This window comes from Festucalex cinctus, chromosome 12, assembly GCF_051991245.1.
Source record: "Festucalex cinctus isolate MCC-2025b chromosome 12, RoL_Fcin_1.0, whole genome shotgun sequence".
NCBI classification, from domain to species: Eukaryota; Metazoa; Chordata; class Actinopteri; order Syngnathiformes; family Syngnathidae; genus Festucalex; species Festucalex cinctus.
The window spans coordinates 24,572,596-24,596,674 of record NC_135422.1 but is presented as its reverse complement, the minus strand read 5'-3'; the positions used below and the strand labels follow the sequence as shown (position 1 = coordinate 24,596,674).

The 24,079-nt window shown below is 41.8% G+C and overlaps 1 protein-coding gene across 6 annotated transcripts in view; it reads left to right on the top strand.

Annotated features, from left to right (window-relative positions):
• The window catches only part of ak7b (adenylate kinase 7b), a 784,344-nt gene extending 760,833 nt beyond the window's left edge, over window positions 1-23,511 (top strand). For 4 of the 6 annotated variants that reach the window (XM_077538608.1, XM_077538612.1, XM_077538611.1 and 1 more), the window contains 3 exons: window positions 14,428-14,630; window positions 19,343-19,501; window positions 19,593-23,511. In XM_077538608.1, the coding sequence (XP_077394734.1) occupies window positions 14,428-14,630; window positions 19,343-19,501; window positions 19,593-19,622 (392 nt within the window). In that variant the 3' untranslated portion in view covers window positions 19,623-23,511. Of the gene's footprint in view, window positions 1-2,147; window positions 2,399-14,427; window positions 14,631-19,342; window positions 19,502-19,592 lie in introns of those variants that run through there. The other 2 variants (XM_077538609.1, XM_077538610.1) reach the window with 2 other exon arrangements.
• Window positions 23,512-24,079: the final 568 nt, after the last annotated feature.

Genomic DNA, 24,079 nt, shown 5'->3' with positions numbered 1-24,079 from the left:
AGGGGGAAAAAATCCTTCTTAATGAAGAATTCCCAGTTGTACAAAGCAGCTAGAGCTACGAAAATTTGGAAACGTATGTAACAGCCCATGATGGACAAAAAAGTCTCTGGGTGCCATGTGCTAAACCCAACAGAAAGTCCCCCAGGGGCCGGGCATCACATTTTGAGCTAAAAAATTCCTCTTTAATGAAGCATTCCCGGTTGTACGTTTCACCTAGCGCTCTGATAATTTGGAGGCATACATAAGAGCCCATGATGTACAAAAAAGTCTCTTGGAGCCATATGTTAAAACAAACAGGAAGTCCGCCATTTTGATTTATGTTGGGATTTGTAGCCATTTTTTGTGGCCTTTTTTAGGGGTCATATTTTAACGAACTCCTCCTGCAAAATTTATCCGAACGTCTTCAAACTTGGTGTGTTTCATCTTAAGATGCTTAAGATGCCAAGTTATCGAAAGTTTTTTTATTTTGTCCACGCCGTTGCCATGGCGATGCATTGTTTGCCAAGTAAAATGCTGTTTTTTTGGGGGGGTCTAAACGTGTGAAAACTCATGAAACTTTACACACACATCAGACTTGTCATAAACATGAATATTTTAGATATTTCTTGTGCAATTTGCAATAAATGGCTCAATAGCGCCCTCTAGACATTTTTATAAAGCTTTTGCGATTGTATGATTCAGCTAGATTTGTAAAAATTGGGATACCTATCAGCCTAAGACTTACAAAAAAGTATTCTGTAGCCATATGCTAAACCAAACAGGAAGTCCGCCATTTTGATTTACTTTGGTATTTGTAGCCATTTTATAAGGGGTCATATTTTAACAAACTCCTACAAAACATATCCAATCGTCTTCAACTTTGTCGTGTTTCATCTTAAGATATTTAAGAGAAGTTGTTGAAGTGTTTTATTTTGTCACACGCCTTTGCTGCAGCGATGCATTGTTTGCAAAGAAAAATGCTTTTTTTGAGAGTCTAAACATGGGCGAAAACTGACAAAACTTTGCACACACACCAGACCTGTCTGGAAAATGAATATTTTAGAGATTTATTGTGAAATTTGTAATAAATGGTTCAATAACGCCCTCTAGACATTTTCATGAAGTATTTCCGATTATATGATTCAGCTAGATGTGTGAATATTGGGAATCATACCTATCAGCCTAATACCTATAAAAAGTTTCTATAGCCATGTGCCAAACCATTTTGATTTTATTTTGTTAATTGTGCATCATTTTTGGCCTTTCCATGAAACTTTTCAAACACAAAGCATGGCAATTTAGACAGTTTCCTATGAAACAGTACCCCAACATGCCAGTACCCCGACGTGCAAGTACCCCAACGTGGTCCGGGTTGCGAGGGCCCTTTATAGCTGCTCGCAGCTCTAGTTTTTAAATTTTATTTTATTTTTATCCTTATTGTCTTGTATCAATATAGTTTTATTTAGCCTTCAATTGCAATTGCGCGGCGGGCAGTTGATACAACAGACGCATATTGTTTGCGTTGCGCGATGATGTAGTGCGTGCAATATGTGTCCACATTAGTTGTCATTTGTGATTTGTTGCATGAGGCTTTTTCAAGATAGGTGATCAATGAGAGAAGACGGACCTTTAAAATCTTTATTCGCATGCATATTTCTGCCCCGCTGCATGCTTGTGACGTCGGAGCAAGTCTGCAAAATATATAATGTAATGTATAATGTATAATATAATGTGACCCAACATCCAGCATACATGGCGTTTGAAGAATAGAAATGCACCACAAAGCTGATTGTGTCGCTGTTTTCCCATGTCTCCAGAATGTGCGGCTTGCGTACGGTAGGTCCAGACTTGACGTGGCGGTGCGTAAAGTTTAACATTCAGTTTATTTTCTATAAATACCACCTTTGGCGCAGAAATGTTCGTACGTTTTGGCCTTTTTTTTTTTTTTTTTTTTTTTTTTTTTTTAAGAGCGAGAACTCAGAATTGTTCATTCGGCAGTCTTACTGATTCAACATCTTATCATCATTGCTCTTTTTTTTTAAATTTTTTTTTTATTTTGTGCGTTTGTGTGCATGTGTGTATGTGCGTGTGTGTGATTAGGTGTAAATTTGTACTCATTAATTCACCTAAAACCTAATAAAAATCCCATTACCCTTCACCTTAACCAGATACTTCAGAGTCTCGCCAGAGTCGTGAAGTTCAGAAGGTCAGGAGACCAGAGGAAAGGGCAAAGAAAAGAAAGATAAATCAAAGTGAAATCCAGCACCAACTAAACACCTCCTGCCATCCACATGGTTACAAAACCGGAGTCTTACGCCAACCCCAGAAACCTCTAAATTCCAACAAATTAAAAGAGATCTCAAGAGACTAGAGGAAAAACTAAAGAGAGGAAGGAGGGAAGGATAGATAAATCAGAGTGAGATCCATAGACACCAGCACCCACTGATTCAACGAGCAGTGGGAGGGAGAGGCGAATTCTGTTTGAATTTCAGTAAATGCTGGTGTGATGGATCTGGCATGTATAAGGACCGCCACCAAAGAGGAAAGCCATGGACCGCGGCCCAGCAAAGCGAGCACAGCCCACCCGGAATCCCCCAAGGCGCGGCAGCACCAAGGCAGAACCCCTCACGCCCCCCGGGCGGATACCGACCGGCGAGCCAACCCAGACGCCCGGAGCGCCCCTGCCCCGGCCCGCACCCCGAGCCCAACGCCGCATAACGAGGCCCGGCAAGCCCCCACGGCGCCCCACCGGCCCCCAGCCCCCGCTCCCCCCATGACCCCCACCGAACTGGCGCCGGGGGGGGCCGGGCAGCAGCTCAGAGAGGGAAGACGTGCCCACCCCACCTCCAGCCGCGTGAAAGGACGGCACAGCGGGAAGGACGGCACAGCGGGTTTTGGCTTCATTTTGATCATACGCAAGCTTTATAAATGAGACCCCTGCACTGAAAAAAAAGAAAGTTGAAAAAACTTAAAATATCAAGGCAACATGATGCAAAAGATTTTTGAGTATTCTCAACTTTTTCCTACTGTTGTTGACTTAACTAAGGTTTATAAGTTCTGACAAAAGTTCTGCCAACTTGGATTTTCCTTGTTCACCTAATTAGAATAATCCTGGAAGGCTAACAAAGAAATTTTGGTTTCAATCCTATTTATTTCTGCCTTCACCAAATACAGATATTCTTGTTCAATAAGCATACAATTGTTCCTTCAATGCCATGTTTTCTTAAATTCACTCAACACAGATATTGTTGTTGAATAATTATAAAATTGTTACTCAAATTAGTTTAAAATTTACCTAAAGGAAAATGTCCATCCATCCATTTTCTTGGCCGTTTACTCCTCACAAGGGTCACGGGGGTGCTGGAGCCTATCCCAGCTGGCTTTGGGCAGTAGGCAGGATACACCCTGAACTGGTCGCCAGCTAATCGCAGGGCATACGGAGACAAACAATCATCCATGCTCACAATCACACCTAGGGACAATTCAGAGCGTTCAATTAACCTGCCAAGCATGTCTTTGGAATGTGGGAGGAGACCGGAGTACCCGGAGAAGACCCATGCAGGCACAGGGAGACCATGCAAATTCCACCCAGGAAGACTGAAGCTTGGACTCGAAGCTGCATCCTCAGTACTAGGAGGCGGCCGTGCTAACCACTCACCCATCGTGCCACCCTAAAGCACAATATATGTTCCTATAATTATATTGGAAAAATGGTCACCAAATAGCTATTGAATAAACAAAGCACAACTGAATGTTATCTGAAATCTTATTTATTTGACACAACATAAAATAACAACAGGTCAACAACAGATTATTATTTTTTTTTGTAAAATAGGAATTTCGAAATGAGCGGCAACAACAAGTCATTTAAAACACTGCAAACAAAACAACCATATATTGTCAATGATAGGTTATTATTTATGTATTTATTTATTTATTTATTTATTTATTTATTACCAAAATTTACATTTATGATTTAGCCACGTAACCTTTATATTGTCCAACCAGGTCAAATGGCACAATCTGAGTCGCAAATCCACTTCCGTGCTCACAGCCTTGTTCAGACTCTCTGCACATGAGCACGCATGCGCCAGTGGGTAATTTCTGGGGTTTCCCACTGGTTCCCAACTTAACTCAAAAAAACTACTCAAAAGTAGCTAATCTTTGTTGTGCTGTTCAGAAAATTTTAGTTAGGACAACAATGAGAAAAATTTAATGGGCTTACAAGTTTTTGTAGGTTATAATATGGAAGCTTTATTTTTAACTCTTTAAATCCCACGCATTTTCTGACAAGGTAACTCCAGAATCCCACCAGATTTCCCACATTTTCACCCATTTTCAATGCTTATTAGAATATTGTGTGCTATGACGAAATAAACATGGGGAGTGTCGTTTGAAAGATTGGGTTCTCCTCTTTCATTAGAAAAAAAAAGTATGATTCTACCTTATTCTGTTCTTTAGTAATCATCATTTGAAAATGGCTTGATTTGACATAATTCAAGAATCTCGGGCAAAATAAGGAGAAATGAAGCTTTTTGTGAAATCATGCATTTTCTGCAAAACAGTGACTTTTACAGTAATATTTTTTGGTTTAGTGACATCTCAAATATCTCAACAGTCCTTACCTTCCATAAAACATAAAAGAAAAGGAAAATGTGTTCTTGATAGCAAAATAAGGATTTATTTACATATCTGATAACGTGTAAACAGCAATATTTTCACATTTCACAAACTATTTACAAAATATTGATCATTTACAGGAATGTTTGTGTGTGTGGGCGTGCGTGTGCGTGTGCGTGCTCGTGCGTGTGCGCGCATGCTCGTGCGTGTGCGCTATTTACATACTATACAGGGAAATAACAACATCATTTTCACATTTGATAAACTATTTACAAATTGGAGTTATTTACAAAATATGCATGCATGAGTGGGTGCATGGGTTTTGTTTTGAAACCCAGTAGTGTCTTTTGTGTGATCGCGTGTGAAGCTTTCTTCTGCGTTCAGGGGGGACACTGCAAGATGTTCACACGCTTGTGCCTCTGCCAGTGTTGTAGCTGCTTCTGTAAATTACAGAAAATACAGTGATCAAGATGTAATTTTTATTATTGTTGCAAGGTATTGTGATTTTTTTTTACCTCTCGGTCGCACTGCGTGTGACTGCGAAGGGGCCATTTGTGTACGCTGCCCCAACTGTAATCGAATGTTGTGCAACATGCGTTAGTTAGTACGAGGTTACAGACATTGCACATACAGTATACAGAAGCATGTCTGTGAATATTCTCATCCATCCAAGTAATTTCATCCCTGTCACATTCAATATACTGAACTAGTACAATTGTGATCACTCGATTTACAGAATGCTACACGTTAGCTTGCCTCCGGGGCTTCCAGAAGCTTCCGGAGATAAATCGCTGCTGCTGCTACTTTTACGTGGTTACAGACATTGCACATTTACAGAAGCATGATTGAATATTCTCATCCATCCAAGTCATTTCATCCCCGTGACATTCAATATAGAGAACTTGTACAATTGTGATCACTCGATTTACAGAATGCTACACGTTAGCTTACCTCTGGGGCTTTCAGAAGCTTTTGGGGATAAATCGCTGCTGCTGCTACCTTTGCCACACTTGAAGGGATCTGTTCAACTGGTGAATGCGGCTAGAGTTCGGCAAATTCGTCACGGATTCCTCGTCAGAGGACGTTAACTGGTCAGAGATACGACGATGCAAACCTTCACTCAGAGAACGCCGGAGGCGGTGGCTTCTGAAGAGGGCGCCCGTGATGTTTTTGTCGCTATTCACACTCTCTTATGCAGAATCCGGCTCCTTGATCTTTCTCTTCGTCATCTCTTGTCCGATCGTGACAAACGCTCTGCTCATAAGTGTGAGCTTTTGTTTTTAGCGGCCTCCGGTTAGCCACCGTTAGCACTCGTCTTTTCTCCCCCACCCACCGGCCCCCACCTCTCCACAACACTCCTCCTTTGCTAGGAAATCACATCCTTCTCATGTAAAGAGACCATCACTGCCATCAAGAGGGCACAGTTCGTCACTACAGTGCTTCACGGGCGGAATACTCAGAGGGAAGTTGCCCAGGAGTCTCATCCACCCATTCATTAAAAAAACACAGTTGCCGAGTTCTCTCGTCGGCGGGTGACAACCACCGGGTGTCACGTGACGAGTCTTCTCGTCCGCGGGTTGTAAAGTGTTAAGTTGGTTTAATTTTAAATCTTGCATGAACTCAACAATTACTAGTTACCGTTTTTACAGTGTGTTCCCTGCTTACACTACAGATCACTATGTCATCTGCAAACATCATAGTCCATGGGGATTCCTGTCTAACCTCGTCTGTCATCCTGTCCATTACAATAGCAAACAAGAAGGGGCTCAGAGCTGATCCCTGATGTAGTCCCACCTCCACCTTGAACTCCTTCGTCACACCTACAGCACACCTCACCACTGTCTTACAGTCCTCATACATATCCTGCACCACTTGAACATACTTCTCTGCCACTCCAGACCTCCTCATACAAAACCACAGTTCCTCTCTGGGCAACCTGTCATAAGCTTTCTCCAGGTCAACAAAGACACAATGCAGCTCCTTCTGACCTTCTCTGTACTTCTCAATCAACATCCTCAAAACAAATACTGCATATGTAGTACTCTCTTTTGGTGCTCACAAATGTTAACATCTGCCCTCCGTCTAGCTTCCACTACTCTTTCCCATAGCTTCATTGTGTGGCTCTTCAGCTTTATTCCTCTGTTGTTGCCACAGTTCTGCACGTTTCCCTTCCCTCCTTCTGACCTTCTCTGTACTTCTCAATCAACATCGTCTGAGCAAATACTGCATCAGTCATACTCTTGTATTATTATTTTTTGGCATGAAACCATACTGCTGCTCACAAATGTTCACCTCTGCCCTCAGTCTAGCTTCCACTACTCTTTCCCATAGCTTCATTGTGTGGCTCATCATCTTTGCTACTTCCTGGTCCACAACTCTCACCACTTCTAATCTTCGTTCTCTCTCATTTTCCTCATTCATCAACTCTTCAAAGTACTCTTTCCATCTTCCCGTTACACCGCCGGCATCTGTCAACACTCTTCCATCCCTATCCTTTATTACCCTAACCTGCTGCACGTCCTACCCATCGCGGTCTCTTTGCCAATCTGTATAGATCAGTCTCTCCCTCCTTACTGTCCAACCTTGCATACAAGTCATCGTAAGTCCCTTGTTTGGCCGTTGTGACTTATACTTTCACCTTACGCCGTATTTCCCTGTACTCCTATCTACTTTCTTCAGTCCTCTCAGTGTCCCACTTCTTCTTCGCTCACCTCTTTCTCTGGATCCACTTCTGCACCTCCTCATTCCACCACCAAGTCTCCTTATCTCCTTTCCTTCCAGATGACACACCAAGGACTATCCTACCTGTCTGCCTGATCACATTTGCTGTAGTTGTCCAGTCATCTGGGAGCACATCCTGACCATCCAGAGCCTTTCTCATCTCCTTTCTGAGAGTCATACAACACTCTTCCTTTTCCAGCTTCCACCATTTCGTCTTCTGTTCTGCCTTTGCCCTCTTTGTCTTCATCACCACCAGAGTCATTCTACACACAACCATCCTATGCTGTCTGGATACACTCTCACCTACCACTACTTTGCAGTTGCTGATCTCCTTCAGATTACACCGTCTACACAAGATGTAGTCTACCTGTGTACTTCTTCCTCCACTCTTGTAGGTCACCCTATGTTCCTGCCTCTTCTGGATGAAAGTATTCACGACAGCCATTTCCATCCCTTTTGCAGTCACTCACCATCTTAAAAAAAATACAACTTGTTGAAAAAAAAAACAGTTGTATGACAGTCCATGTCAGCTTGCCCTGACGAAGGCCGACAAAGGCCGAAACCCGTAGGCATTTTTTTTAATCAACTGGCCAGCTGCAATAAAAGTCTTGTACTTGGAACACCTTTGAGTGCCACAGTATTTTCTTTTTTTTTCTTTTTTTTTTTGAGATATTGCTCCATCTTCTGATTGAATCGATGATCTTTTTTTTTTTTTCAAACTCGTTGATAGTCGATTGGCCAAAAAGTCCTGACTTTGTGAGGCCTAATTAATACATTATTTGCTAATTTATCAGTCAGGCCATTCCTGTTCTGTGCAATTATTGCCAACATCGCTGGCAACGTGAATCAGAAACGCTAACGTTAGTGTTAGCTGGCTGCTTATTACTTGCTTATCAGTGGGCTACTTAGTAAATTGAATTAACTGCATTACATAGGCTACTTATTTATTTACTTACTTACTGACTTATTACTTACCTCCTCTCACGTTTGGTACGAATTAGATGGCAGTCACTTCAGTAGTTGAGAAAGTGTAAGTTAAAATGTCACTTGTCAAAAGGAAGTCAAAATTTAAAATGGTAGGTGTCCAATCCAAACCACTTAAGAAAATTCAACCAAACTTTTACGTTTTCCGTCACAAACTAATAATACTTTTTGGATGTGATGCACTTTTTCAACCTTCTTGTCATACTCAGTACTTTCAGAGGCCAAAGAAGTGTTGATGCAAAGACCAGGGCCGTGTCGAAGAGCAAGCCAATGCCACATGCAAGAGTATAAAAATGAGTCTTCCGACCAGATTTAAATGTTTCTACAGCGGCAACAGCTCTGACCCCTGAAGGTAGGGCATTCCAGAGCACTGGAGCCCAAATCGAAAACGCTCTTGAACCCACGGACTTCTTTGTGGCTCTTGGGATCACCAAAAGACCAGGGTGTTGCAAACAAAGGTTTTGTGTACGGACTTCTTTTTGTCTCTTGGGATCACTAAAAGACCAGGGTGTTGCAAACAAAGGTTTTGCGTCGGAACGTACGGTAGGTTCTATTAAATCGATGAGATAGGAATGTGCTAAGCCGTGTAGCATTTTATACGTAAGTAACAGAACCTTAAAATCGCATCTCAAGTGGACCGGAAGCCAATGCAAGATGGTTAATATCGGGTAATATTATCGAACTTTCTCATCCGCGTCAAAAGTCTAGCTGCAGCATTTTGTACTAACTGCAGATTTTAAGACTGGCCATGGGAAGACCCAAGAGTAATAGGTTACAGTAGTCTAGGCGAGACGTAACAAATGCATGAATTATAATCTCTGCATCACCATCAGACAAAACAGGACGAATTTTAGCAATATTGTGAAGGTGAGAAAAAAGCAGTTCTAGTAATATTTTTAACATGTATTTGAAAAGAAAGAATTGGGTCGAATATAACGCTGAGATTTTTTTACTGAGTCAATTGGACTAATAATACATTTATCAAGGTTTAGAGACATGTTCGTAAAATGTAGCCGCGAGGGGGCACAAGCCAATGTCTATATGTGCCAGTCCCAAGCCTGGATAAATACAGAGGGATGTGTCAGGAAGGCATCTGACGTAAAACTTTGGCCAAACCAAACATGCGAATCAAATATATGTCTTCCATACCGGATTGGTTGAGGCCCGGGTTAACAACGTCCGCCATCAGTACTGTTGACCTACAGGGTTCTGGTGGAAACTGGACTACTGTTGGTCGAAGAAGCAGAGGAGGAAGGTGTGTTTATAGGAAGAAAGAGAAGAGGAACACCAAGAATCTAGGACTCAAAGTAGGGTCTTTGAATGTTGGAAATATGACAGGAAAAGGTAGAGAGCTGGTTGACATGATGCAGAGGAGGAAGGTGGACATACTGTGTGTTCGGGAGACCAGGTAGAAAGATAGGAGCTGGTTCTATCATGGTGTAAATAGGAAGAGAAATGGAGTACGAGATATCGTGAAGGAGGAGTTTGTTAAGAACGTCTTGGAGGTAAAAAGTGTCAGACAGGGTGATGAGCCTGAAGCTAGGAATCGAAGGTGTGATGATCAATGTTGTTAGTGGGTATGCACCACAGGTAGGATGTGAGCTGAGGAGAAGGTGAACTTTTGGTTGGACCTTGATGAAATGATGCAGAGCATCCCTAGAAGTGAGAGAGTTGTCATTGGTGCAGGCTTCAATGGACATGTTGGTGCAGGAAACAGAGGGGATGAGGAGGTGATGGGCAGGTTTGGTATCCAGGAGAAGAACACAGAAGGACAGACTTTGGAAAAAAATGATGGAAATGGCTGTCGTGAATATTTTAATCCACAAGAGGCAGGAACATAGGGTGACCTACAAGAGTGGAGGTAGAAGTACACAGGTAGACTACATCTTGTGTAGACAGTGTAATCTGAAGGAGATCTGCGACTGCAAAGTAGTGGTAGGTGAGAGTTAAGCCAGACAGGATGGGATAGGATAGGATGGTAATGTGTAGGATGACTCTGGTGGTGAGGAAGAGAAAAAGGCAGAGCAGAGGACGAAATGGTAGAAGCTTAAAAAGGAAGGGTGTTGTATATCTTTTAGGAAGGAGTTGAGAAAGGCTCTGGATGGTCAGGATGTGCTTCCAGATGACTGGACAACTACAGCAAATGGTTTTGTCTTCTACACAGACCTGGTCTTTGCTTCTCCATGTCGTTGATTACTGCAAGCAAGACATGAAGGCAAATAAGTCAAAGCCCCCCGTTACGTATGCAATATTGCGTGTGTGTGGTGCGCGTGTGTGTATTGGGGTATATAGGGGTTGGTAGTCACACATTTATTACGTACGCACAACATGCTTACTGAAGTCCTGATCAGCTTCTCCTGACCAAAAGAAAGGTATCAGTGTGGATGTCAGGGGGGTAAGAGGAGCTGGCAAAGCAGCGCACCATTTAGTGCTGTGGCTTGCATTGGTGTATGTGAAGTCTGCAAGCCAATACCCATTTGTTACACCAGGCGGCGTAGAATCAGGTTCTGGTCTACTCCGGAATTTTCAAGGGCTGACGCGAGTAAAGACAGCTTTACAACAGAATAGAGTATAAAATGACCAGAAGACGAGGAATTGAAGCATGACTCACCAATACGTCCCTAGTTATTGGTCACCTTTTGCTGGTCGTGAGAGGCATTTTGCGATGTAGTGGCCACTGTCCCCATAATACAAGTGTGCTTTCTCCTCTTCTAAGAGCCCAGCATGTCCCAACTGCATGGGTTCACTGCCGGAGCTGGAGCCCATGGCTCAAAGGGGTGATTAGATGTGTATAGTCTCGAAGAGGGCAGGTACACGGGCGGAGTCTGGGGTTTGGAGTTGTGTTCTCTTCTATGCTCTCGAAGGCGGCAATCGAGCCTTATGGTTAGGTCAATGAGCGAGTCTACACTGCTCGGGTCATCTCTGGAGGCCAATTCATCCTTAACGTTGTCATTTAAAGCTCCCCGGAAAACTTCTTGGAGCACCTCCTTGTTGAAGTTACTCTCGGCTGTGAGAGTCCTAAAGGACATAGAAAATTCCACCATGCTACAAGTGCCCTGGCGCAACGAAGGCGATTCACAGCCACCCTCCCACGGACTGGCTGGTCAAAAACTTTCTTCATCTCCTGTGTAAAGGTGGAGTAGGATGCACAAGCAGATGACTTTTTCTTCCATTCCGCTGTGGCCCATGAAATAGCCATACCTTGGAGGCAGCTGATGAGGTAAGCAATCTTTGTATGATATAGAATATGACTGCGGTTGCTGGCTGAACACTAGTGAGCACTGGACCAGAAATGGATGCCAGGCTCCCCAATCACCATCATAAACGGCAGTTGTGGGTACAAATAGTTCTTTAATGACATGGGGGAGGGGAACGGAGGGTGTAGTGGTTGTGGCAGAGACTCATGACTGTTCATGCGTTTGAAATGACGCAAATTGCTGCTGGAGGGTCCATGAGGGCTTGTGGAAATTCACATACATTTCTCATCAACATGGTTAGGGCGTTTTCATGTTGGTCCAACAACTTATGCCGAGGTCAGACTACGCAATTTTGTTGTCTTACACGACCGTTGCGCTATCACATTACCCGATAAATTTGCTCCGTGTCGTGGATGGGGCGTGTAGTCACACTACAAGTCTGAACGTGAAAAGACACAAGCCGATCATCGTGTGTTGTCTTGCCAAGAGAGACGCGTCGGCGCTGTTTGTCAGGGAGGTGGGAAAAAAAAAAAAGGCATGGACAGGAAGTGTTTGCGTGAATGGAGCACGCATGGGACAAGTGTGATGTGAGCATTGCTTGTGCTCCCTGCTCCGCAATAGTGTTTAAAATATGATTTAGTAGCCAACACTGTATATTAATTTATTTAGGCCTACAAGCGCTGGGGTAATATAGCCGATTTTGTTCATTAATTTGCGGGATGACATCTTGTTTCATTATTTTATCAAACACTGAAATATTATATTGAGTTATTTTTTATACTGCTTAATTTATTCATATTTGACTTGTTTTAGTACAGTGCAGTGGATAGTACGCCACTCACTCCGAGGTGAAAAAAAACAAAAACTTTCAAGTGAGAGCGGGTGACAAGGCAGCCAGGCCTGGCCCGACTATGTGAAAATGTGATCGATCCTCACTAAATATGTGCCCATCCCCTACTCATATGCCCAAATCTCTGAAATTATGAGAACAACAGTCACAATACATTTATTTATACATATATACATATATACATATATACATATATATATATATATATATATATATATATATATATATATATATATATACACATATATATATATTTTTGGTCCTCTATTCACGTCACCGTTGCCTGACAATGGGTTGCATGGAGGTGCGCGCTCCATGAAGCCGCAGCGTGGGGCGCTTTTTTTTTTTCCATGTTGCACCTGTCTGGCCCCATCCCATGAGATATCCAGGGGATAAATAAATAAATAAATAAATAAATAAATAAATACATACATACATACATACAATTAATTAATTAATTAATTAAAAGAGCTATGAAGTGCTGTTCAGTGTGTGATTTACGTTTCGCTCCCTCTCGCTATTGGTCAATGCTGTGGAACCAAACGGACGACGACGTAGGTATGTCACATTGTGCGTCAAGACGAGCAAAAATTCTAACATGCTAGACTTTCGTTGTGATGATTTTGAACCGTCCCGGACAAGAGGCGACCAATCGTTGAACGTGTCACACTACTCGGGCGACGCTACATCAAGACAACCCAAAATCGTTTTCGACATGCCCCGTTTGTCGGGCTATAATCGGGCTGTTTTCTTGTAAGGCAATACCTTGTTTGGCCAGGGTCTGACAAACGGGGTCGTTGTCTGCTGGGTCCATGGCTGGCCAGATTGTGCTGTCAGGGTTACGGTTGCGGGAAGTCCCAAATGCAGAAATGAGAGGGAGTAGTTGAATAGGGTATTTATTACAAGAGAGGTTGGAGACTTTCTTTTGAGGAGAGAGTGGTCTGTGGTGCAATGGGAAGCTGATTCTGGATAGCAGGGCATGAACACAGGAAGCTGGCACAGGCGCGATGACAGGCTGGAAACCAGGATCAAAATGCAAGTCAGGATTGATATTCAGAAATAAAAATCTCTTGATCAAAAAGACTAGAGAGTGGACGTATGTACAAACTCATAGCGAAGCAGTGACAATCTGGAGGCGTGGTGGAGTATGAGGCTGACTTAAGTAGGGCTGTTGATTGAGATGTAAAACACCTGCCGAGAGACTCCAGTGCACCACAACTGGAAGGACTCAGAAGTACACCCAAAGACACAAGATATTGTGATATTGTGATATTAAAACTGCCACAATATCGTCGTCGTCATGTTCACGATATTTAAAAGCTATACATCTGTTAAAAAGTCAGGTTGATTTCTGTTTGTGCAGTTCTAGTGGCTAGATTTTTGGTGCAATTTAATTTTCGTTAGGGATGTTTTGGCCCTTCTACAGGTATGTTTTTCATTAGGGACGTTTTGTCCCTTCTATGTTTTGAAATCTACACTAATCGTCAGATGAAGGGGAATGTAATATGCCTGTGAAGCAAGTTAACATGTGGAGGAACTCCATGTGTTAACAACATAACATAACAACATAACATAACATAATAATAATAAAACATAATAATAATAATAACATAACATTGATGTGATGTACAAAAGCTCAATATTGTGCTTTTTTTTGCATGAGCTCTTTTTTTTTTTTTTTTTTTTTTACAATATTGTGACCTTTTTTAAATATCGCCCCCCACCTCCCCCCACAATATCATGATAATTATCGTATCGTGAGCTTCATATCGTGATAGTATCGTATCGTGACATTTGGATATCGTTACATCCCTAGTAAATCGTCACCTCTTAACCCTGTCTGCATAAAAATCCTCCCATGATTCTTTTTTTTGTGCAATCTCACACAGACCACTATCTTGTAGCATGCTTTGTAAGACTTCTGTTCTGTCTAATTGAAGCTTCAAATATAAAGAAACGAAAAAGACAATTTGTTATCCAGACTGATTCTTTATCTGAGCTAACTCCTGAAAATTTCACACCAGTCATTTCCCTCTAAATATTCTGATTTAGTGTGGCCTTTGTTAATCTTTACAGAGATTACCAGTCTCAATACACCTGACAACCAACTGCTAATGCATACAATCTGTGAAAGAGTGGGTAAACCCAGAAACTACAGCCAGTACAACCAGAATGCACAGGAAGAAGGGAGTAAGCCGATAGAGACCGTTGAGAAGGCAAAGAGGGAGCAGAAGGAGATAGAAGAGGCCAGGCAGAGATCTGCACATTGGGAGATGTGGGTATGACACTTTTCTTTACATTTGCACTTCAAAAACTGAAATCTTAAGATATAATTTCTTAAATGTAACCTAAATTTACGTATTTTGCTCTGACAAGTTATTTTACTTAAAATTGTCAGACAAGCTCACCCGGGATTTACACCGGATGCGGCTGCGGTGAGGCTGCGGTGCGTTCCGGCGAGGCAACCAATTAGATTCCATTCATTCGAATGGTGCAATTTACACCGCTTGCGTGTCGACTGCATTTCAGCTGCGGCCCTTCCGCACGGATAGACCTATTTTTTATTTTTGCCGGATGCCGCATCGGTCGGCCTCCGGCAAATGGCAAGCTAGCACAAAACACATCGAAAGGAAGACCGGCGCAGTTTCAAAATAAATTTCCGGATACCTTTCAAAATAAAACACTCGCCAGCTCCTATTTCACAAGCATGTTAGCAAAACGTGATGTGGGCGTAGCCGGGCCTGGAGTTAACTTGAGAGGTGCTCATTCACGGTTTGAACACCAGCGAACATGGACGAGGAGAGGTTTATATTGGAGGTGTAAAGCCACAAAATAATTAAAGTCCACCTCTCTTTCTGCTTCTCTGTTGAGCACAGACTTTTTGTGTGTTTGTCGTTGTTTTGAATCATGTGGCGATCATGTGGCACATGATCGCACGCGGTCACGCGAGACACGGCGGGAAGTGCTCGGCGTCGGAGCTACCGGACTGCAGCTGTGCGGTGTGAGTTGGCCAAAAACTTGACGCGTCCGGAGAATGCAGTCAAGACGCAACGTACCGCAGCTGTACCGCACATGCAAAAGTGTAAATCCCGGGTCAGTCTGCTTATTTTAATATACTTATACAGTCTTCCCTTGCTATAACGCGGTTCACTTTTCGCGGTCTCGCTGTATCGCGGATTTTTTTTTAAGTGCAATTTTGCACATTTTTTTACAGTAATATACCCATTTTATAAAATTTATGAAGGTTTGAACATTGTCAATGTTTGAACAAGAGAGAACATGTAAATGCCTCAATGAGAAAAGTATAAATTGTGCGGTCGGGGATTTTTGAGCCTTAAAATATTTATAAGAGTTGTAAAACATAAAGCTAACTACTTCGCGGATTTCATTTTTTGCGGGTATTTTTTGGAACCTAACCCCAGTGGAAAACGAGGGAACACTGTAACTAAATTATTTTATCAAGCAGTTTTGGCATTGAGTGTTAACAATCAGTTTTAAGTACTGTGAGGCTTAAAACAAATATTTTAGGATGACTAACCAACAATCAAAGGCCCTGAACTGAGGTTCAATAAGTTTAATTTTCTTATTTTAAAGCTGCTCTATGGAACTTTTTTTTTCTCCCAAAATATCTTTACAATCGCCTTTTTATTTGACGATTTATGACTGAAACAACTTCTAATTAGTAGATTAACACCTTAGCTGTCCACAATGGGTACTCATGCAAGTAGGGATGTCCTGGTCCGATCACGTGATCGGAAATCGGGCCCGATCACGTGGTTGCTGACTCGATCGGAATCGGACGTTGTCTCCCGATCAGGGCCCTGATAAATATATGGTTATTTTTTATAACTTATTAAATCTAGAGTTGCGCAGTGGCACAGCGACTTCATTTTTCCACATAGCTTAGTGTGCGGCATTGCATCACTTTGCGACAGTGACACTATTATTGCCATCGAGCGGCGGGGCGAAACAAAAATGGCACCGAGTTATTTGGAAGTAGATGATAAGTCATTATCTTTAATGTGGAAAGCAGGGACGACTTGCACTGTAAGTGAGCATTTTGTAGGGAAAGGATATAAAGTAGACGCGTTGCTTCCCCACTGCGGTGCTGCACTTCACTGATGGGCAGCCAGGCAGCTCCGCCGCCATTAGGCGCTCACGACTTGGACATGCGTCGTGCCATCCCGACAGATCCAGCTGCGGGTGTGCTGCGTTTCCTCCCCATGGATCTAACTGTAGTGCCTGTGCCGGCGACTCTGGACGCCCTTCGAAGGGAGACCGGCGCCTAGCCGAGCCTAGCACGAATCCGGAGGGTTGGACGTCCGTAGCGGGGTCGCCAAATCCCGCCTGGGCCAGCAGTCTTAGACTTAGACTTGACTTTATTGATTCCTTTGGGAAATTTACTAGCCTGGTGCGAGTCCAGACCCATAGTCATGATATGGTAAGTTTAAATCAAGGGTGTCAAACATACGGCCCGCGGGCTGGATCAGGCCCGCAAAGGGGTTTTACCCGGCCCACGAGATGATTTTGTAAAGTAAAAAAGAATTTGTAATGTCGGACCAATTAATCAGCTGGCCATAATCAAAACATATAAATTTATAATTTCACAAGCAGTCCTCAGATGAGCAATGCAACTTGTACGGGGAATTGTCCTGGATGTCATTATTTTACACACAGCTTAAAGTTACGATTTGTTTATTTATTTCTAAATCATAGACCGACATAACATGTTAAATACGACACAAATTATTTACCGGTAATACAATAGATATGACGAGTTAAGATCCTTATAACATCATTAACTCATTTGCTCCCAAAAACGTATAAATAAGTTCTGTTTTAAATACTAACAGTGTTCCATAGACTTTTTTTTTTTTTTTTTTTTTTTTTTTTTTAACGATAGAGCATACAGAAGGCTTTGATGCAGCCTCTGAACTTATTAAGAGAACTGTTGAAGCAATCGTAGTTATTACAAACATGGCCACCACAGCAATGTTGCAACAAGCTGTTTCCCCCACAGTTTAAAACAGATGTGTGAATCATGATAAAACTTAGCTATATTCTGGCGCTAATTGCTGCAAAACGGAAACAGATAGAAATATATTTTTTTTTTCCTGATGAAAGGAGAGACTAATCTTTCTGTTGGTAGGTTCCATGTTTTTATAACAATAGAACACAATATTCTGTCGGCCTTGCAAAAATCAGTCAAAATCCAGGAAAACAGCCGGGAGCGAAGGCGGTTGCTTGAGTGAAAATGGTGAAAGTGTTGTCACGTTACATTTGCATTCATGTTATTTTTTTGGAACAGTATGATTACAGTTTAGCTCCGTAATTTAGGGTGAGCCCACAAATAACGAAAATCTGCGTATAATTGACGGCAAAAGCTGTATACTGTACCATTATTTTCCCGATCCGGCCCACTTGGTAATATATTTTCCTCCATGCGACCCCTGAGCTAATATGAGTTTGACACCCCTGCTTTAAATACATCTTGCTTCATTGCTCTTCAAATGTAGCATTTTGTTTGTTGTGAAATTTCACGCACACATATATTGTATTTTTTTCTTCCTAAAGTAAAACAACATTACGCTAGCCCATCAATTTGCGTTAAGTGGCATGCTACAGTAGGTTCTCAAAAATAAAACTCTTGTGAAAAATAATATTCTGTCTAATAATAGCCCTTTGAGTAACTCATAGATGTGGGGGGCACAAAAAAAAAAAAAAAAAAATCACGGATAAAATACTGAGGTATCGGATCGGGACTCGGAATCGACCGATCTCAAAATGAGGTGACTTGGACTCGGGTCCAAAAAATTGTGATCGGGACATCCCTACATGCAAGCTTCTGGCCACTAGGGTTCTTCTCAAATGATGTCACGTTTTCTTGTTAATAGTCAAGGCAAGGCACATTTATTTGTATTTCATACACAAGGCAACTCAGTGTGCTTTACACAAGGAAAGGCAACACATATGCATCAAGAAACAGTAGTTAACATTCAGAGGAAGAAGAGTAAATAAAAATAGGTTACAAAATTTACTAAAAAAAAAAAAAAAACATACAATGACAATATTAAAACATTATTTAGCAAACACTAAAACATTTAACGTAAGGAATTATAAATTAATACTAAAAATAATAATTAAAATGAAGAAAAAAAAATTAATTAAAGCTGTTTAAAAGTCCTTCATCAAAGGTATAAGAAAAAAGCTAAGTTTTTAACCTGGATTTAAAAGCTTCTGTTGGCAGCCTATTCCATCTGTGTGCAGCATAATAGCTAAATGCAGCTTCACCATGTTTGCTTCGAACTCTGGGCTCCACTAGTTGGCCCAAGTCTGTCGATCTCAGAGCCCTGCTGGTTTGTACTCAATCAGCATTTCTTGGATATATTCAGGACCCAAACCATTTCGTGATTTATAGGACCAAGAGAACTTGGTCTGCTTGAAGCATGCAGTCCTTCAGTCTGGATATGTTTTTCAGCTGGTAAAAGGCTGTTTTAGTGATGAATTTAATATGATTGCTGAAGGTCAGGTCTGAGTCTATTAGTACCCCAAGATTTCGAACTTGGTCTTTAGTTTCTAAAGACAGTGACTCAAGAGTTTTTTTAATATGCATAAGGTCCAGACCGTTGGACAAACAAACAGAGTAAAGACACACGCGTACACGTCCTTTTGGAAGAGAATGACGTCCCAGGCGTGGAACTTTAGGCCCAAGTCCTACAGCCCAGTCAAACCTGTTGGTCAAGGCGGGTCTGATGGTAGGTTAACTGAAGACTCTATGTCCATAGGTGTGAATGTGAGCATGAATGGCTGTTTGTCTACTTGTGCCATGTGACCAGCAACCAGTTCAGGGTATAAAGTTAGATGGGGTAGGTTTCATCACACATGCAACTCAAATGAGGATAAGCAGTACAGAGAATGGATGATTGTGACTCGTGATTGTGACTACCTTTTTGCTGGGAATTTGATACAAGATACTGTGTGTTTGTGAAAGACTAAGACTTTAGATGAGAAGAGGCAATGGGAAATGCAGCAATTGGAGGTTCTGTCTATGCCAATGAAGACCTACTTGTTGGAGCACATCATAACCACTCTGTCACAGGGCTTGATTGCATGTGGGTCAGCATGGCCAGAGGATCCAATTGACTTCTTGGTAATGAACTGATAATGACTCATTTTATCTGTATTTATTTATTTTTTTTTGCCTTGACATTTTGATTTAGATTTGTTTTGTATCATTTCAGGCAGAGTATTTGATAAAGAACAACCCCTGACAGGTTTTGGCATCACAGAAGTCGATGTGCCCTGGTCTTCCGCTGGCACCCGGACAACATCCAGGATTTACTTATATTACCTTTATTAGGGCCCGAGCAGCGACCGCTGCGAGATCCCTCTTGTTTTTGTAAGAATTATTAAGGCCCGAGCAGCGACCGCTGCGAGGTCCCTCTTGTTTTTGTAAGAATTATTATCAGGGCCCGAGCAGCGACCGCTGCAAGGTCCCTATTGTTTTTGTAAAAAATATTATTATTATTATTATTATTATTATTATTATTATTATTATTATTATTATTATTATTCGGGCCCGAGCAGCTACCGCTGCGAGGTCCCTATTGTTTTTCGCAGTGTAAAAATGTATTTTGTAAAAATTATTATTATTATTATTATTATTATTATTATTATTATTATTATTATTATTTATTCTCCGCAAACGATCACGATTTTGGGGACCTAAACATTCACGAAAACTCACCGAACTTCGCACACTCTTCTGGCCCGGCGAAAAATCTGATATTATGAAGTTGTCATAACACGACTCTATAGCGCCCCCTAGCGTAGAAAAATAAAAACCAAGCCCGGCGCATTTGAGCTAGAGCAACGAAAATTGTAATAATAACTCCCCGGTACATGCTCCAAAAAATCCCAAACTTAACATGAGATACCTTAAGGCCTGAAGGTATCTCTATGACAACATTCAGTTATATATGCAGTGCCACCTCGCCCTTGAGGCATAAAAAAAAGAAATACCCCACTTAAAGTATTTTTCCAAAAAATGTAAACTCATTCTAAGTGTTATAACTAAATCATTTATGAATGTTCTTCTACTTTCCACCACTCAAAATATTCACTGGCATCAGACCTACCCAAACATACAACAACAACATTGTGCAATGAGTACGAGCGATGATGTGTATATGTACTTTTGCAAAAAATACCAATCAGGGCAACTCACTGCCTAAAAATAAAAAAAAGACGCTGATTTTGCAGATCGTAACAATCACCAAAACCCACTGAGCTTGACACACTCATCACACCTGGCAAAAAAAAAAAAAAAAAAAATCCACATGAAAAGGTTTATCATGCCATTTTCAAAGAAATTCTGCTTCCAATGTGCCAGTACCCCAACGTGCAAGTACCCCAACGTGGCCCAGGCTGCGAGGGCCCTTTATAGCTGCTCGCAGCTCTAGTTCTTCTTCTTCTTCTTCTTCTTCTCCTTCTTCTCCATAAACGATCGCATTTTTGAGGACCTAAACATTTACGAAAACTCACCAAACTTTGCAATCTCTTCGGGCCCGGCGAAAAATTAGATATTATGTAGTTGTCATAACGCGGCACGGTGGACGAGTGGTTAGCACATCCGCCTCCCAGTTCTGAGGACTCCGGTTCGAGTCCAGGCTCCGGCCTTCCTGGGTGGAGTTTGCATGTTCTCCCCGTGCCCGCGTGGGTCTTCTCCGGGTACTCCGGTCTCCTCCCACATTCCAAAGACATGCATGGCAGGTTAATTGGGCGCTCCGAATTGTCCCTAGGTGTGCGTGTGAGTGTGGATGGTTGTTTGTCTCTGTGTGCCCTGCGATTGGCTGGCAACCAGTCCAGGGTGTCCCCCGCCTACTGCCCAGAGCCAGCTGAGATAGGCGCCAGCACCCCCCGCAACCCTTGTGAGGAATAAGCGGTCAAGAAAATGGATGGATGGATAGTTGTCATAACAACGCGACTCTATAGCGCCTCCTAGCGTAGAAAAATAAAAACCAATCCCGGCCCGTTTGACCTAGAGCTACGAAAATTGGCAGGCACGTGTAGCACCCCGAGACGCACAAAAAAGTCAGTGGAAGCCATTTCCTAAAATGTACAGGAAGTGAGCTATGAATTTTTGAATGTCCAATTTTGGCCCATTTTGGCACATTCACTGTGGTCATGCTTTTCCCCCTTTGCGAACATTTTTCATCCAATTGACTTCAAACTTGTCATGTATCATCTCAAGACCCGAGACAACAACTGGGCAAAATATCTTGACTATTCGAAATACAGTGGTACCTCTACTTACGAAATGAATTGGTTCTGGAAGAAAGTTCATAAGTAGAAAATTTTGTAAGTAGAGATGCGTTTTTCCTATGCCCTAATCCGTTCCAAGCCTCCCAAAATTCAGACATAAATGTTTTATAACGCATAAAAATGCATCAAAACATGTAACAAATACATGTTCCAATGAGATTATTGCACAATAAATGAGAGTTGTGCATAATGTAAAAAAACAAAGAATAAAGAATAAAAATGATGGTCATTTACCTTTTTAACTGTTGTCTTCATCGTTTTTTGTCCTCCTTGGTTCATGTTCTCTCAGTGGTTTTTGCCTGGCGTTTTGTGAAGAACTGATCCAAGGACGTTTTCTTTTGTCGGCTTTTAACAATCTTTCGGAAATGTCCAAGGCAAACGTCATCATAATGAGCGATTGCCCGACTGGTTAACACTTTTTCTGGGTGATTCTTCTCAACAAATTCCGAAACTTCATGGAATTTTCCTAGAATTTCTTTTATTCGGGCTGATGGAATCATGACTGCCTCCTCCTCCTCGTCCTCTTTGAACTCCTCCTGCACTGTCGTGTGTTGCATTGCCTCCAACTCCTTCAGCTCCGTCGTTGAAAGCTCCTCGTTGTGCTCCTGAATCAATTCGTTGATGTCCTCTTCATTCACCTCAAGACCCATGCCCTTCCCCAGCGAAATAATTTCCTCAACTTCAGGCTCAACTACACCCTCCACCTCGAACCCCTCCATATCCCGTGGGGCAACAGCATCTGGCCACAGTTTTCTCCATGCTGTATTGAGGTTATGCCTGGTCACCTCCTGCCAAGCCATGTCAATTATCTTGAGGCAAACAACGATATCAAAGTGCTGCTTCCAAAACTCACGAAGGGTAAGCTGAGTGTTTTCAGTGATGTCGAAACACCTCTTGAACAGGTGTTTTGTGTAGAGTTTCTTAAAGTTTGAAATGAGTTCTTGGTCCATGGGCTGGAGGATAGAGGTGGTGTTAGGTGGGAGCAGGGCCGGCCCTACATGATTTGGTACCCTAGGCGAAAATGTACATGGTAGCCCCCCCCAATCCCATAAAAAAAAAAAAAAAAACACACAAAAAAATTATAGATATATTATATTTAATAGCACACCACACAATAAATACCAAATTCCACAAACAAATAAAAATAAGAAAAATAACAGAAGTACAATGCAATGCAACTTTTTATTGCAATTTTTGCAAAATGACAGTATTTAAAACCTCAAAATGTTTTCACTATGTACATTAATAATTGTGTAAGATACAAAAAATAGTAAATGTATCAATATACTGTCATGGTTTGGCTCTCAGGCCTCTGTTTGTTTTCTTTCCAGCACCCAAGTGATTGGTGGGCGTTTCCCACCTTAATGACCGCACCTGTTCCTCGTGGACAATCAATGGACTTTAAAAGCCACTGCGCCACTACTGCTGACTGCCAGATTATTCATCTTGCTCACTGCTGTGCTGCCAAGTGTTTATTCGAGCGTTTTCATAGTCTTTCATAGTTTTTCACGTGTCATGTATTACTACGTCGCCCTTTGTTGTACTTTGTAAAATGTTTGGATTTTAGTTTCCGTTCTCTCACCTAGACTTGTAGTGTTACCTTTTACGTGTGCGCTGTTGGGCACGTTTTCTTAAGTTGAACTTTCTATTTCGTGTTGTATGATGTTTGTTGTGAATCCTTGCTTTTTGTAAGCAAGTGTTTTTCGTTAATCACTATTTTTCTCCTTGCCTTTTGCAAGTGTTTTCGGTTGAGTTGTTTTTGTACTGTTTGTCTGACCAGCTTTTTCGGTTGTTTGTTTCCGCGCATCTCAGCGGAATAAATTCCTTATCATCCTTCCTCTGGTCTGCGTATTCTGGGATCCACTCTCGCCAGCTATCCCGGCCCCCCTTAACATATACAAACTTTGATATATCGTAAAACTTTGGCAATAAGGTGATTCACAGATAATGTGAATAGTGTGCAAAAAAACTTCACTAAATAACTTAGGAACATAACGGCAAATACTTAAAATAGTGCACGCCGGGACCTCCTTGCAGCAAAGGCATCAATTGGTGCGTCAAAGGATAGCTGCCTGGATACTTCTTGATTGATGCTGATAAGTGCCACTCTAGTTAGCCGTTCTTGTGACATGGTAGACCTTAAATAGTTTTTTATTAGTTTAAGCTTGGAAAAGCATCTCACAGCTGATGCTACAGTCACTGGTATGGTAGCGGCCACTCTGAGTGCTACCCACATGTTGGGATAGATTTCTCTAAGTTTTTTCTCCTCTAGAAAAACTAAAAGTTCCATGCTTGACATATTGGATTTTGGCCAGGTAAGAAATGACTGCATCTCTGCTAAGAGTTTGTTTTTTTGTTTTTTTAATTTATTAGAGTACATATTGCACAAATAAGTAGACCCCGA